The sequence below is a fragment of the Cetorhinus maximus genome, chromosome 4 (genome assembly GCF_964194155.1).
Source record: "Cetorhinus maximus chromosome 4, sCetMax3.hap1.1, whole genome shotgun sequence".
NCBI lineage: Eukaryota > Metazoa > Chordata > Chondrichthyes > Lamniformes > Cetorhinidae > Cetorhinus > Cetorhinus maximus.
The window spans coordinates 14,650,352-14,662,842 of NC_135882.1; the positions used below are offsets into that span (position 1 = coordinate 14,650,352).

At 44.3% G+C, this 12,491-nt stretch overlaps 1 protein-coding gene across 1 annotated transcript; it reads left to right on the forward strand.

The window, feature by feature from the left end:
* Positions 1-2,043: 2,043 nt before the first annotated feature.
* On the forward strand, positions 2,044-9,112 carry LOC144679517 (tribbles homolog 2-like). Its single transcript, XM_078539966.1, has 3 exons — positions 2,044-2,693; positions 3,399-3,691; positions 6,072-9,112. The coding sequence occupies exons 1-3, from the start codon at positions 2,403-2,405 to the stop codon at positions 6,541-6,543; spliced, it is 1,056 nt and encodes a 351-aa protein (XP_078396092.1). The 5' UTR covers positions 2,044-2,402; the 3' UTR covers positions 6,544-9,112.
* Positions 9,113-12,491: the final 3,379 nt, after the last annotated feature.

A 12,491-nucleotide genomic window follows, 5' to 3' on the forward strand; every position in this document is an offset into this window, starting at 1 on the left:
TCAACTTAGCAAAGGACTCACTGTCCTTCTTTTCGAGAGCCAAAATAGAACATTGGTCTCTCTCATCAATGGTTGTAGAATTTTGTACCACTTGACGGAACAGAAAAAATGATTCTATCTAGACACCTGTTTTACAGGAACAGAAATTACCCTTGTCAAGAAATAGCTTGCTGTGATAGTTGGTGAAATGCATCCAATCATATGATCAACTGTCTGGAAGAGAGTCTGTCGGTAGATCCTCCATCTGTTCAAATATTGAAATAACTAGAATGTAGGCAATTTTTAAAATGAAGATTTCACCCAGCCTCTCCAGAATGTGCTGAATTCTTGGAGGGCTTCTAGCCCTCGGGTACTTCACTCATGTCATCGTTATGAACTTGTCTGTACATGGAGGATGATCTTCAGGTATTCAAGCATATATGACCATATTGATTAATTATGCCAATGGGGGCTATTTTATATTACTCTGTTATGCACACTGTTTTATAGTATCTTTACATCTAGTTGAAAACAATTTCCAAAGTTTTTTTTAAAGATAAAATAAGATTAAATGGCAGTGCATAAAACTCATTTGAAATCCTATTTTCAGTTTTTCCCGAGGTTTCTGTGAAGGGCTGTGGGATATTGTACTGAATTAAGGACATTACATGCATGCGCTTTATTGCTCCTTTAAACCTATATCACATTCAACCACATAAGCCTTAAGCTTTGGAATTCACTCCTGAAACCTCCCTGCCTTTCTCTGCTCCTTTAAGGTGCTCTTAGCAACCTCTTTGACCATCCTTATGTAGCTCGGTGGGAATTTTATTTGAGAATATTTATTGAAATATCCCCACCACGCTTAAAAAGGACTTTAGTGCCATCCAATATAAGTGCATACACATCCGATTTAGTTTGTTTGGCTTTCCCCTGGCCTAAACCGTTGATTGTGTTGACTTAGGTGACGCTGTCATTCGACCCTCATTGCCATCTGGGGTGCGGAGTGCAGTTGTGTTGAGGAGACCTGCGGGAGGTGCTGATTTAGTGACAGTTTGCACCGTGGCCCCGACGTCAAGAGAGTTGCCCAGACTGGAACCTTGCGTCATTCAGGGAGGACATGTGATGGTGATGATTGTGTTTAGAGAGAGAGAGAGAGGGAGGATCGAATTCATTTACCGTAATATATGAAAGGTTAGATGTGCATCTGCAAATGAAGCGAACAAAAACTCTGATGAAAACTCGGGGGTATTTTTAGTAACACTTATGACCTTATGGTGCATCCTTTAAATCACCACTATGTTTGGTACCGTATCCCTAATTGGTTGAACTGTGAATTTCCTAAATTAAACTCGCCTTTCTTTTAGGGGAGGGGGGGAGAGAAAACATTGCAAGGGGGTTGTTTCATTTTGGGGTTTATTATTTTTTCTCTCTCTGGTTTTCATTGGAAAGGACAGGGAGAGGACCGACTTTAACGCGGCGCTCAACACCTTGCGGGCGGTGCCAGATTGCGTAAATGTAGCAGGCGAGCTCCTTCTTAGTGCAGGTGGAGGCTGTGAAACTCCAGTGTGTTCTTTCTCGTCGCTTTCTGGCAGCGAGGGCGACTCTCATTCAGCGTCTGATGTTGCAATCTCCCAGACTGTTATATTCAGCCACACACTGTGAGCCAGCCTGCATTCCACAGAGACACACACATACTCTCTCTCTCTCTACCAATTACTGCAACTTTTGCCAAACAGGGAAAACTGCCCTTCAAGCTTCACCTACAAGCCCATTCCAGCCCAGGGGGACTTCGGCTCAAATTTTTTTTGCAATGCGCTGCTTCGCCTGGACCGCTTACTGGAGAGCAGCAGTTCACCAGTGAACACCTTGCACACAAGCTGGGATCTTCTGCAGGAGTTCCGGGGAACGGATACACAGTGTGTGTGTGTGTTTGTGTGAGAGAGGGGGGGGGGGGGGTTGGGGGGTCGTTGGGGAGGGGTGGGGGTGGAAGTGGGGAAAGCAGTTCCCCCCATTTCATCCAGGAGCCAGCGACTTAAAAGGAGGGGAGGGGGGGAGTTTTCGTTCGAGGCGGATGAGTTCGACTTGTGCAAACCGATTCGCGGATCAGTCGCTTTAAAATCGCTCTTTGTTGAGGCGGAGGGAGAGAGAGAGAGAGCAGCTCGCCATTTGGATCCACCGAGGGAATGCAAAGAGTATTTCTGCAGGTCCCCAACGCTCTGGACATATCCTGCAATCTTCAGCTGCAGCGAGACTGAGAGAGAGGGAGACCACAAGGGGATAAAGAGACTTGGTGTGGGGTGTGCGTGCCTTTCCCCCCCCCCCCCGCACCCACCCCCCTCCAAGGCTCCCATTGGGAAACCTCGTGGATCTCGCTTTCTTCTCTCCCACCCCCCCCAACCCCCGCACACCCCGAGCAGCTTTTAATGAGTTTAAACGTGCAGAGAGCGAGCCCCATCCCGATCCCCCGAAGCGGCCGATGGAGACAGAAGCGGGTGGAGGCGGACGAACCGGCTTCCAAGTGCCCGCGGCTGAGCGACTCCCCCCCGGACAGCGCTTACCTCCCCTCCCCGGGTTCCCCCAGCCCCGCCGAGCGCGGCCCGTGCACCTCGCAGGCGTCGGCACGGATCGGGCACTACATCCTCCTGCAAAACCTGGAGAGGGACACGGTCTTTCGGGCCATCAGCAGCCACACGGGAGAGGAATTCGTTTGCAAGGTAAGAGGGAGGGAGGGAATGCACTAAAAAAAAATACTCTTGTTGCAAGTCATGAGTTTGCAAAGTCACGTTTAGAGAGAGAGAGAGAAACAATATTAATTCTGCGTTTTTCATAGCGACGCCAGCCCTGCCATGAATGTAACCCTCCCCCCGGGGACTGGGTTAAAAAAGGTGGGAGTTTGTGCAACTTGTGAGTTTTTTTTTGGGATTTCCACTTCTAAGTGAATGCAGCCGTCCGATCTGGAGAGCCCATTCGGTGCTGCCACCGTGTGTGGCCAGCAGACTTGCAGCGTTGCCCTCTCAACAATGAACCGGGACATTTCCCCCAAAATAACGATGGGGGTTTTTCATTCCATGGACGGGCAAAAATCTGTATTTTGTGGGTGCCCCGGGTTGAGTTTAGGCTGACAGATCAAACTCTCCCAACAGCACTTGTGAGAAGAATCAAGGGGTGCTGGGGAAAAATGCAACATCTGTTGCAGAGTTAACCTTTCGAGTCCAACATTGAATGACTTTTTCAGAGCTCGTTCGCTTTCGTGTAACTTTTTTTTTTGGGGGGGCTTGTTTTGCCGACTGTTTCTGAGTTTCAGCTGCTTAAGATTCGCACGTTTCCAATTATAAATGCTAAACCATTTTTTTTATTGTTGAAGGTTTCACATTTTGTTTCTTTGTGTGTGTGTGTGTGTGTGTCCCTCTGTCTACCAGGTTTTTGACATTAAGGGTTACAGGGATGAAATCGGACCCTATCTGCAAATCCCAGCCCACGAGAACATCACCGCGATCGAGGAGATCATTCTGGGCGAGCAGAGGTGTTACGTGTTCCTGCAGAAGGGGCATGGTGACATGCACTTGTACATGCGGAGCTGCAAGCGGCTGGGCGAGGAGGAGGCGGCGTATCACTTCCAACAGATTGTCTCAGCCGTGGCCCATTGCCACAACTCAGGCGTCGTCCTTCGTGATCTCAAACTTAGGAAATTCGTCTTCGCTGATGAGCAGAGGTGGGTCTGTCGAAAGAGGCGCAAGGGAGATGCCTCCCAACAAAAAAAAAATGGTGAAACTATGTGATGACATTGAGGGAGTAACCGGTTTTAAAATGGATTGGACTGACCAATCCTTCGCTAGGATAACCCTGTATGTCCAATAAACAGATATGAATTGATTCGAAGGCTGTGAATGCTTCAAGTAAGGCTCATTGTGTTTTCTCATAATGGGCGATGCTGTGTCTGTAATGTAATCCGTACTGTGACATGGGACGGGGTTTGGTACAGTTACCTTTTTGAAGGATTTTAATGCCCTATTAATTAGCACAGTTACCATTTGAAAGATTTGAATGCCCTCTGAATACACTTTGTAAATAAACAAGACTTGATTGAGAAAGTAATCGACAAAGTTCAGTCGTACTCTGTTTTCCCAATCTCAAATAAGATTCGGTGTTTCCTTTAAAAAAAACACCCTAAAAAAGAATTCTTTCACATGCACAGTGACAGCGTTGCTATCTGTTTCATAAAAAAAGTAACATCGCGGAACGGTGATAAGTAAATAAAGCTGCAAATGCATCAATGAATCTGCCAAAATATTTGGCCAATGCGCTACTGTCTCTTTTTGGCGAGATTAAATCTTGTAAAATAGTGCAAACTTCATTTCATATCCAAATTGTGAAAATATATTTTATGCACAGCTAGAATTGTAACATCTTCAGACACAACTTCCAAACCTCGTTAACCTTGAAATCCAGTAAACGTATTCCTTAAATGAGGTCACCTTTTATAGAATGTATATGATGCTGTACATAGTGCAGAGATGTGGAGGCAAAAAATCTCAGAATGGATTAACGTGACTAAATGTTTCCAAACAGTTTATTACGACGGAATAAAACACATTGCACAAGTTTATCAAACATTTATAGACTGGAGTTGGGCAAGTGCAGGTTTACTGAAATGCTATTATCTGCAGCCTTTTTAAATTAGTAAATTATTAATAGAAATATTAAACTTTTAAAATTGTAGTTAACATTTGCACCCGGTTTCGATGGCTGTTAAACCACGGGTTTAGCAATTGCGCTGATTGTTGGCTCCAGTTCTGTACATCTCTTGTGCTCTTGTGGTTTCTCCACCGATTCCTGCAGCCTTTTGGAACGAGAGAGCAGGTTCTGTGCACGTTGTAAATGTGTCCTTCACTGCAAACAAAAGGTTTCGTTTAACCCCAACTCTGTAATGGTTGTTGTTGGGCTAACGAAATGAATTAAGTTGCGACGCAGTTATTGGACAGTGGGGGCGGCTTTCAAAAGTTACTTCCAAAATATAATTCTGGTTTTTTTTTGGCTTTGTTTCCCGGATATGGTGAGAACATGGACCTCGCCGCCACATGGAGTAGTTGAGGCGAATGGGGTCTGTGTGCAGGGGAACACAATAAAAGGCTATGCTGAAGGGGCTGCAGAGGTGAAGAGGGGTTTGGGAGGAGGCTGGTTAACACTGACGGCTATTTCCGTGGCTGTAAATTGTATTTGATTCAGCACATACGAGAATATTCCTGCAACAGGAGGCAGTGGGTCGCATTATTTAATGTGAGCTGGGAATGAAATTACAATCCTGCTTGCCTGTGCTAATTTTTTACGACAGGCATTGGACAGACTTTTCATGATGTGCTGCAGATTGGGCAACACAGGGCATGGGTTTTGCAATTGAAGGTACTCTCCTTGTCAAAGCAGGTGTTGATTGATTCAGTGTCGTAAGGGACTATAATACACATACACACACACACACATACAACAGCAGGCTGCATGAGTCATGGTTTCCGTTTACAAAACAGGAGAGCTGAGGGTTCTGCCCTTTCCACGGCTGCAAGTTTCAGATATAAGGACATAATCCCCTGCAATCGATTTGCCCTCTTCAAATAATAAAAATAGGATTAAATTGATGGTCATATATAGAACATAATATATATATTTTTTAAAACTCCACATTAGCCCTTCACTTAATTTCCAGTAGATGTCATTTCAATGCAGTGAGCAGTATGCAAAGTGCTGCCCTTAAACGCCTCAAACTTACAAAGCAGTTACAATTGGGGCATCATTAATATTGAACAACGTTGAAATGTGTGGTAAATACTGTTAGCTGAATTTCACTTTCAACCGCAAATAAAAACTGAACATAAGTGATGGCAAGAGTCTGTCCCTACCCATGCACTAAGATAGATATGATTTATTTTTAGCTTATTCTGTTCACAATTTCGACCATTAGGCCCGAGCAAGCACTTTTTATACACAGTGTGGGGTGGGGTCGTTTAGCTTCACTCTAGGACAGGGTTCCTCTCTCTCAGGGGTTTTTTTTTTAACTCTTACTGCACAGGGGTCTGATCATTTCTGTGCTGTTCCCACAGGACGAGGCTGAGGCTTGAGAGCTTGGAGGACGCTCATATCCTGAAAGGAAAGGACGATTCCCTGTCTGATAAGCATGGATGTCCGGCTTACGTGAGCCCGGAGATACTGAACACGAGTGGATGTTATTCCGGGAAGGCGGCCGACGTCTGGAGCCTGGGCGTCATGCTCTACACTCTGCTGGTGGGACGCTACCCCTTCCACGATTCGGACCCCAGCGCCCTGTTCAGCAAGATCCGCCGAGGCCACTTCTGCATCCCGGACAGCGTCTCCCCCAAAGCCAAGTGCCTGATCCGCAGCCTGCTGAGGCGGGACCCCCCGGAGAGACTGGCTGCCGGCGAGATCTTGTTGCATCCCTGGTTCAGAGCTGCCGGCCAGCAGCAGCCGCAGCCCGAGCAGGACGGCCAGCATTCAGACCAGACTGTCCCAGAGCTCGAGGGCAACAGGCAGGAAGGCAGCTCCCTTTTCTGTTGACCGGCGGCGGAAGGACTCGAGAAACTTTTTGTAACTCTCTGCAGGAAGAAAGGCAGAAAGCCAAACAGCCCATCCCAGTCCTTTCTCATTAAGAAGGAACCTTTGTACATACTTGCACATGTAAACTTACACCAGTTTGAAACGGGCATTTAAATCTTTCAGTTTGGTAGAATTTTCCACAACATGAGACCTTGACCCCAGCTTAAGACCAGTTCAGATTACACAGGCAGAAACCTCAGTTTGTGTGGGAGTTGTTTGTTAAATTTCACCATATCATCCACGCCATCCCTAACTTATTTATTCATTTAAAGGTTTATTTAAAAGAGAGCAAGTGCAACCACTTTAACTTATTATGTTTGTGTAACCTTGAAATTGTTATGAATTTGTTAGTTTCTGTATAATCGGTTGTTTTTGTTAAAACGCTTTCCTCCTGTGTTTAGGTTCGTTACAGGTAGGTCCTTCTGGCATGAAAAGCTGGGTAGGTTTCTGCATGGCTTGTGGCCATTGGGCTTGTGCGTCTGGGCCGGCGATCGAGGTGATCTGGCAGCAGCCCTAGGTCATCCATGCGCAGTGAAGGAGCTCTCTTATTGCGCACCGGTAGTGCTGAAACTGCTGGAGCAGTTCACAAGTCCAGCACTGAGCCAGTGGAGTACAGCAGCCCTTACCATTCAACCCCATGGCTACCCAGTAACATGGGCCCAACACGTTGCTCAACCAATGTAAAGAATATAACTTGGCAATATGACAGGGGTACCCTTTACCTGGAGGATGCTTTCTAGCTATGCACTATACAACAGCCATTACTATATTGTGTAAACATATTTAATAAATGGCAGTGAATAAGTCCAAGGCAGCTACACAAATAGCCAGGGACCAGCTGATATTGTATCGTACTTGAGCTGCACCTTTCGACTCTGTGATGTCATCTGGCCCCATTGATTATACAGCTGCCTTGGTTAACTGTTGCATAAGGCATACAAGACTATTATAACACAGTAAAAGATTGCATTATTTTTCAGTAAAGCACTCTCTTATCAACCCATACTATTGTGGCTAAGATCAGAATCTTATTAAAAAAACCCCTTTTCATCACATAACACAAACAATTAATCTTATTGCCCAAGATGACTAACAACGATTTGGGAATAATTGACAACTGGTAAACCTCAGAGTAGTATTTACCAATGGGAAAGAGAAAGGTAGCTTGTGTAACATAAACAAAGAGGGAAACTAGTTTATGGGATGTGTTCAAGGGCGTAATGTACTCTCGGGATTTGGAGTTCTGGGGTAAGAATGACACAGCCTTGTAACACACTCCCAGTTATCGGTTATTAGCTGTGTAAAGGTGGCATTGTACTAGAATGTGAAGATTGGCAAGAGTCAGGTTTAAAATCCCTGAACTTTAGTAGTTTTTTTCTGATCTACAAGCCAGACAAATCCAACTTGCAGGCTTGGAGATATATTATGGTCAGTGCTGCCACTCTGAGATATTGTCATTCTTACAAAGGGGTAACATAGGTCTATATATTTTCATTTAACAGGGATTATATTTTAATTCTAAAAGTGCAAACATCACACATGTTAAGCTAATATTTGTGGAAACAGCCAAAGTGTTGCATTGTCCATTGCTTCCTTCGATGCTGCTGACCATTTCAAAATGTGTTGCAGATGCCACGAGAACCTGCACTGCTCATATTATTGCAAATGACTTCCCAATTTTCCCTGCAGGAATTTAAAGTAGGACCTTTTTAAATGCAAGTGTGTTAAAAGGCACATTTGTCAATACGATGATAAGACAAAGATATTAAAAAGTGCGCATTAGAAAGCACCGATGTTACGCACTCGTTACCCATGACCACTCTAGAACTTTGTCAAACTGTAACCATACCTTGACTGTATTTTTCATTGTTGTGAAACATCACTAAAGATATCCCAGTTGTACCTAAATATGTTACACACTTGATCCTCAGTTGAAAGGTGACCATTATTGTTTTTGCTATGTCTCCTTTATTGTCTTTGTAGAGTAATTATGAAGATTTTTTTTTTTAAATGTGCATCTGTTAAAGAGCTCATTTATCAGTTTTGCAGCTTTTGAAATTTGATCACCAACTGCAGGGGTGAAACCAAAGGTAACAATGGGAAAATTAAGCTTGAGTTAGATGTCGCATTTTTCATTAACTACTGTGTATGTTTTGTTTATACCTCATGTACAGTGGACATGTAATCTGTGTCTTGTCTTGCATATCATTAGAAAACATCTTACTGGTATTGTGTAAAAGATCAGTGTAAATGTGAATTATTACAAGCAATATTAGTCAGATGAAAATCATGAGGTTTGAGGTTTAAAAGACAGTGAAGTATTTCTGTTGCACTGATGTTCTCATGGTTGTGGATCTTATAGTATCTGTGATACAGGTTTTTAAAAAAATAAGACTACTGGGAAATACAAATCTATACTGGCAGCAATGTCCTGCTGAAGAATATCAAACACTATTTTGAAAATGTAAATATGTGAATATGTACAGCTGTAGATGAACAGCAATAAAGGCAAAAATACATGAACAGATAATGGTTTGTGTGCCCTTGTATGTTCCATTGATGTAAGTGCAGTGAGAATTGGATGGTAAACTCATGTTATTTCATTTTTCTTTGTGTTTGATTACAGACAACAAGCATGTTAGATGTTTTTTTTTCCACCTGAATTGTTGTAGTACACTTTTCCCGTAGTCTGTATCGGGCCATGCTGACCATTTCAAAATGTGTTGCGGATGCCACGAGAACCTGCACTGCTCATATTATTGCAAGCGACTTCCCAATTTTCCCTGCAGGAATTTAAAGTAGGACCTTTTAAACGGGCAGGAAGTGCCTGCTTATCAAGAATTTATACGTGCATTACTTACAGAATACCGAAAGGCCTGGATAGAGTGGATGTGGGGAAGATGTTTCCATTAGTAGGAGAGTCTAGGACCCGAGGGCACAGCCTCAGGGTAAAGGGAAGACCTTTTAGAACAGAGGTGAGGAGAAACTTCTTTAGCCAGAGAGTGGTGAATCTATGGAATTCATTGCCACAGAAGGCTGTGGAGGCCAGGTCATTGAGTGTATTTAGACCGAGATAGATGGATAGGTTCTTGATTGGTAAGGGGATCAAAGGTTACGGGGAGAAGGCGGGAGAATGGGGTTGATAAACTTATCAGCCATGATTGAATGGTGGAGCAGGCTCGATGGGCCGAATGGCCTAATTTCTGCTCCTGTGTCTTATGGTCATTATATCTGCCAAGGCAGTCCAGTTAGTGCTATATGGTGTTGGTGGAGTCATTGCAAAGTTCTTAAAGTTTGAACAGATGAATGTGAGAAACTAGTGAGAAGGCCATTCAGCCTCTCCACCTGTTTTTGCAGAGTTGGGTGAAATGAAGTAATGTGATGTACCGAACCTTCCCCCCACTCTTGCTTGTCCAAAATTCTGAGTTGTGACTTAGCACAGAGGCTGCTATGATGAGATCAAACTGTTTTGACACGTCCTTATTGTGGAAATAATACCTGATATGCTTTCACAAAAATGGGCTTGAGAGAGGGAAGCGCGAAATACGAACTCCATGTTTATTCTGTTGCGTCTGCTGGCTCTTGAGGTCACAGATTTGCAAACATGCTGTAATTGCGCGTAATTAAAATCTTGGTTTCACCTGATGACTGAACAGTTAAAGGGGAAAGCAGACATGCCTGTTTTGCTGAACAGGCTTTACTGAAGGGAAGCCAGCGATGTTCACACATCATGCTGGCAGACATCTAGGCATCACCAGAGGGGTAGCATTCACCTCCCCGAAGTGACACTGCAGTTAGTTGTGGCACTGATTTCAGAACAGGATCAAAAGCCTCCTCTTTGTGTGTCCGCTGGGTGTAGCTCTTTATATTTTAAGCTGCAGGAAAGGGCTAAAATAAATAAGAGTTGTAATGTTGAAGGCATTGCAGGAGCACTGGAAACCTGGGAGGTTGCTGCACATTTTATTCACGATAATTTCTGTCCCATTGAAAACATAACACCTTTCTTGAAGATGGTCCATGGGTATTGGTCATTCTCCAGTTCCTTACCAAAGTCACCAATATTCCTTTGGGAGCTTTGACAGTGAGTGTTGGCAGACTTTTTGACTATGAGGACATCATATTCAAACTCAATCCCATCTTCCCATCAATGACTACAGGGATGACAGGATAGTAATCAGGAGCTGGAAATTTGTTCCATTTTCACACTCTAACCTGGGACACCAATGTCAATTATACAATCCTGGCTGCGATCAGCCAACTCAGTACAGACCAAGCATCAAATATGGACCCACCTTGAATCATATAGCCTAGTTACTCACTGGGCAAACCTGCTGAACAATTAGAAAAACATATTGTTGCACATGGTTGATTATGGTGGCCTGAAATGGGTTACTGTATACAAAGAGTCTTGAGTTCAGTCTTCAGCTCACCAGCTCAAGGTAACAGCCTCTCTGGATTTAGGCAGAGGTGGAAGAGTGAGCGCAAGTATATTTTCCTATATGGGTCATAACTATTCAGGCCAATGCTGGTTATTATTAGGGTGAAGTTTTGTCACTTGAGATTGGTCCATGTGCTTTAATATTGTGCATGTTTCAAAGCTGTGTGCATCATTGCAGGTGGTTATATCTGTTGGTCCAGTGATGTTGCGTGCTAGTGTGGGTGTTGTGTAGATTAGTGTTAGTACAGTTAGTGTGGGCGTAATGATAGATATACTTTTTTGTAGACCTAACTAGACAACATCCCTTTTTGGTCAAAATAACATGGGGCAGAATTTTGCCCTTTGCAGGTGGGCTTGGCATGGGCGGTCAGGAAGCTGACCATCACCCACAATTGGCACCGCAAGGTGATTTCACGCTGGGCGGGCCAATTAAGGCCCACCCAGCCTGAAACGCGAGCGGCAGCGCTGAGCACTGTGCGAACAGGGGAGGGAGACGAGCCGGCCGAGCGCGAATTTCACGCAATCGCGCGAGTGAGCGCTGCATAATCTCCCTGAGGCACGGAGCTGCATCAGGGAGATGAAGAGATATATAAAAAAAAATAAAATAAAATAAAAATGTAATAAAACATGTCCCCCTCATGTGACTCTGTCACATGAGCAGGGACATGTTATTAATGAAAAAAATAAAGATTTTATTTTATGTTTATCTGCTTTCGGAAACCTCATCCTGCCCGTGGAACTGTTAGGTTGGACGGGCAGCGAAAAATTTACGTCAATAGATAACTTAATGGCCTTAACAGGCCTTATAATTGTCGGCGGGCGCACTGTCGGCTCTGGTGTGCGCCCACTGACCGAACTATCACACCACTGCGTGTTGATGTCGGCATGCTCGGCCAACGCCAACGTGCGCCATTTCACGCTTGAGTGGGTCGGCTGCATGCCCGCCCGAGCGAAAATTTCTGCCCTTGCTTGTACACCAGGATCACAGCCTGCCGCGTTTATAATATTAACCCTCCCTCCTATGAATGTGGCACGAAAGCTTATGTGCAGAATCAAGAAAAAAAACCATACAATGGTAAAGTAATATCTCTGTGGCCTCACTAGATTTTTTGATCATGCATTATTCTTCAGCGAGAACAGAGAGTAGGTTATCTGCCTAGACCTACAGGGAAGCTGCCCTGGGGCGGGAAACATCTGAACTGCCTTCAACATCTCACCTGGGAAACCATGAGCATAAACCTGTTACTCCTTGGTACAGCAGTGCGAACAGGCCCCCCCACCATTGTAGATCTAAAGACATCTTAGTCTACCGTACTCAGCAGAGCAGAATCATCGCTGAAATGTTTCTAAAAAGATTCGGTTCCAGTCACGTGGTTTGAGAGGGAGATCTGAGGGGACTTTACAAGAATCTGAGTAAAGTAAAGAGGACATTGCCGACAGAAATCAGGGCAGGAGCATCATCTCAAAATTC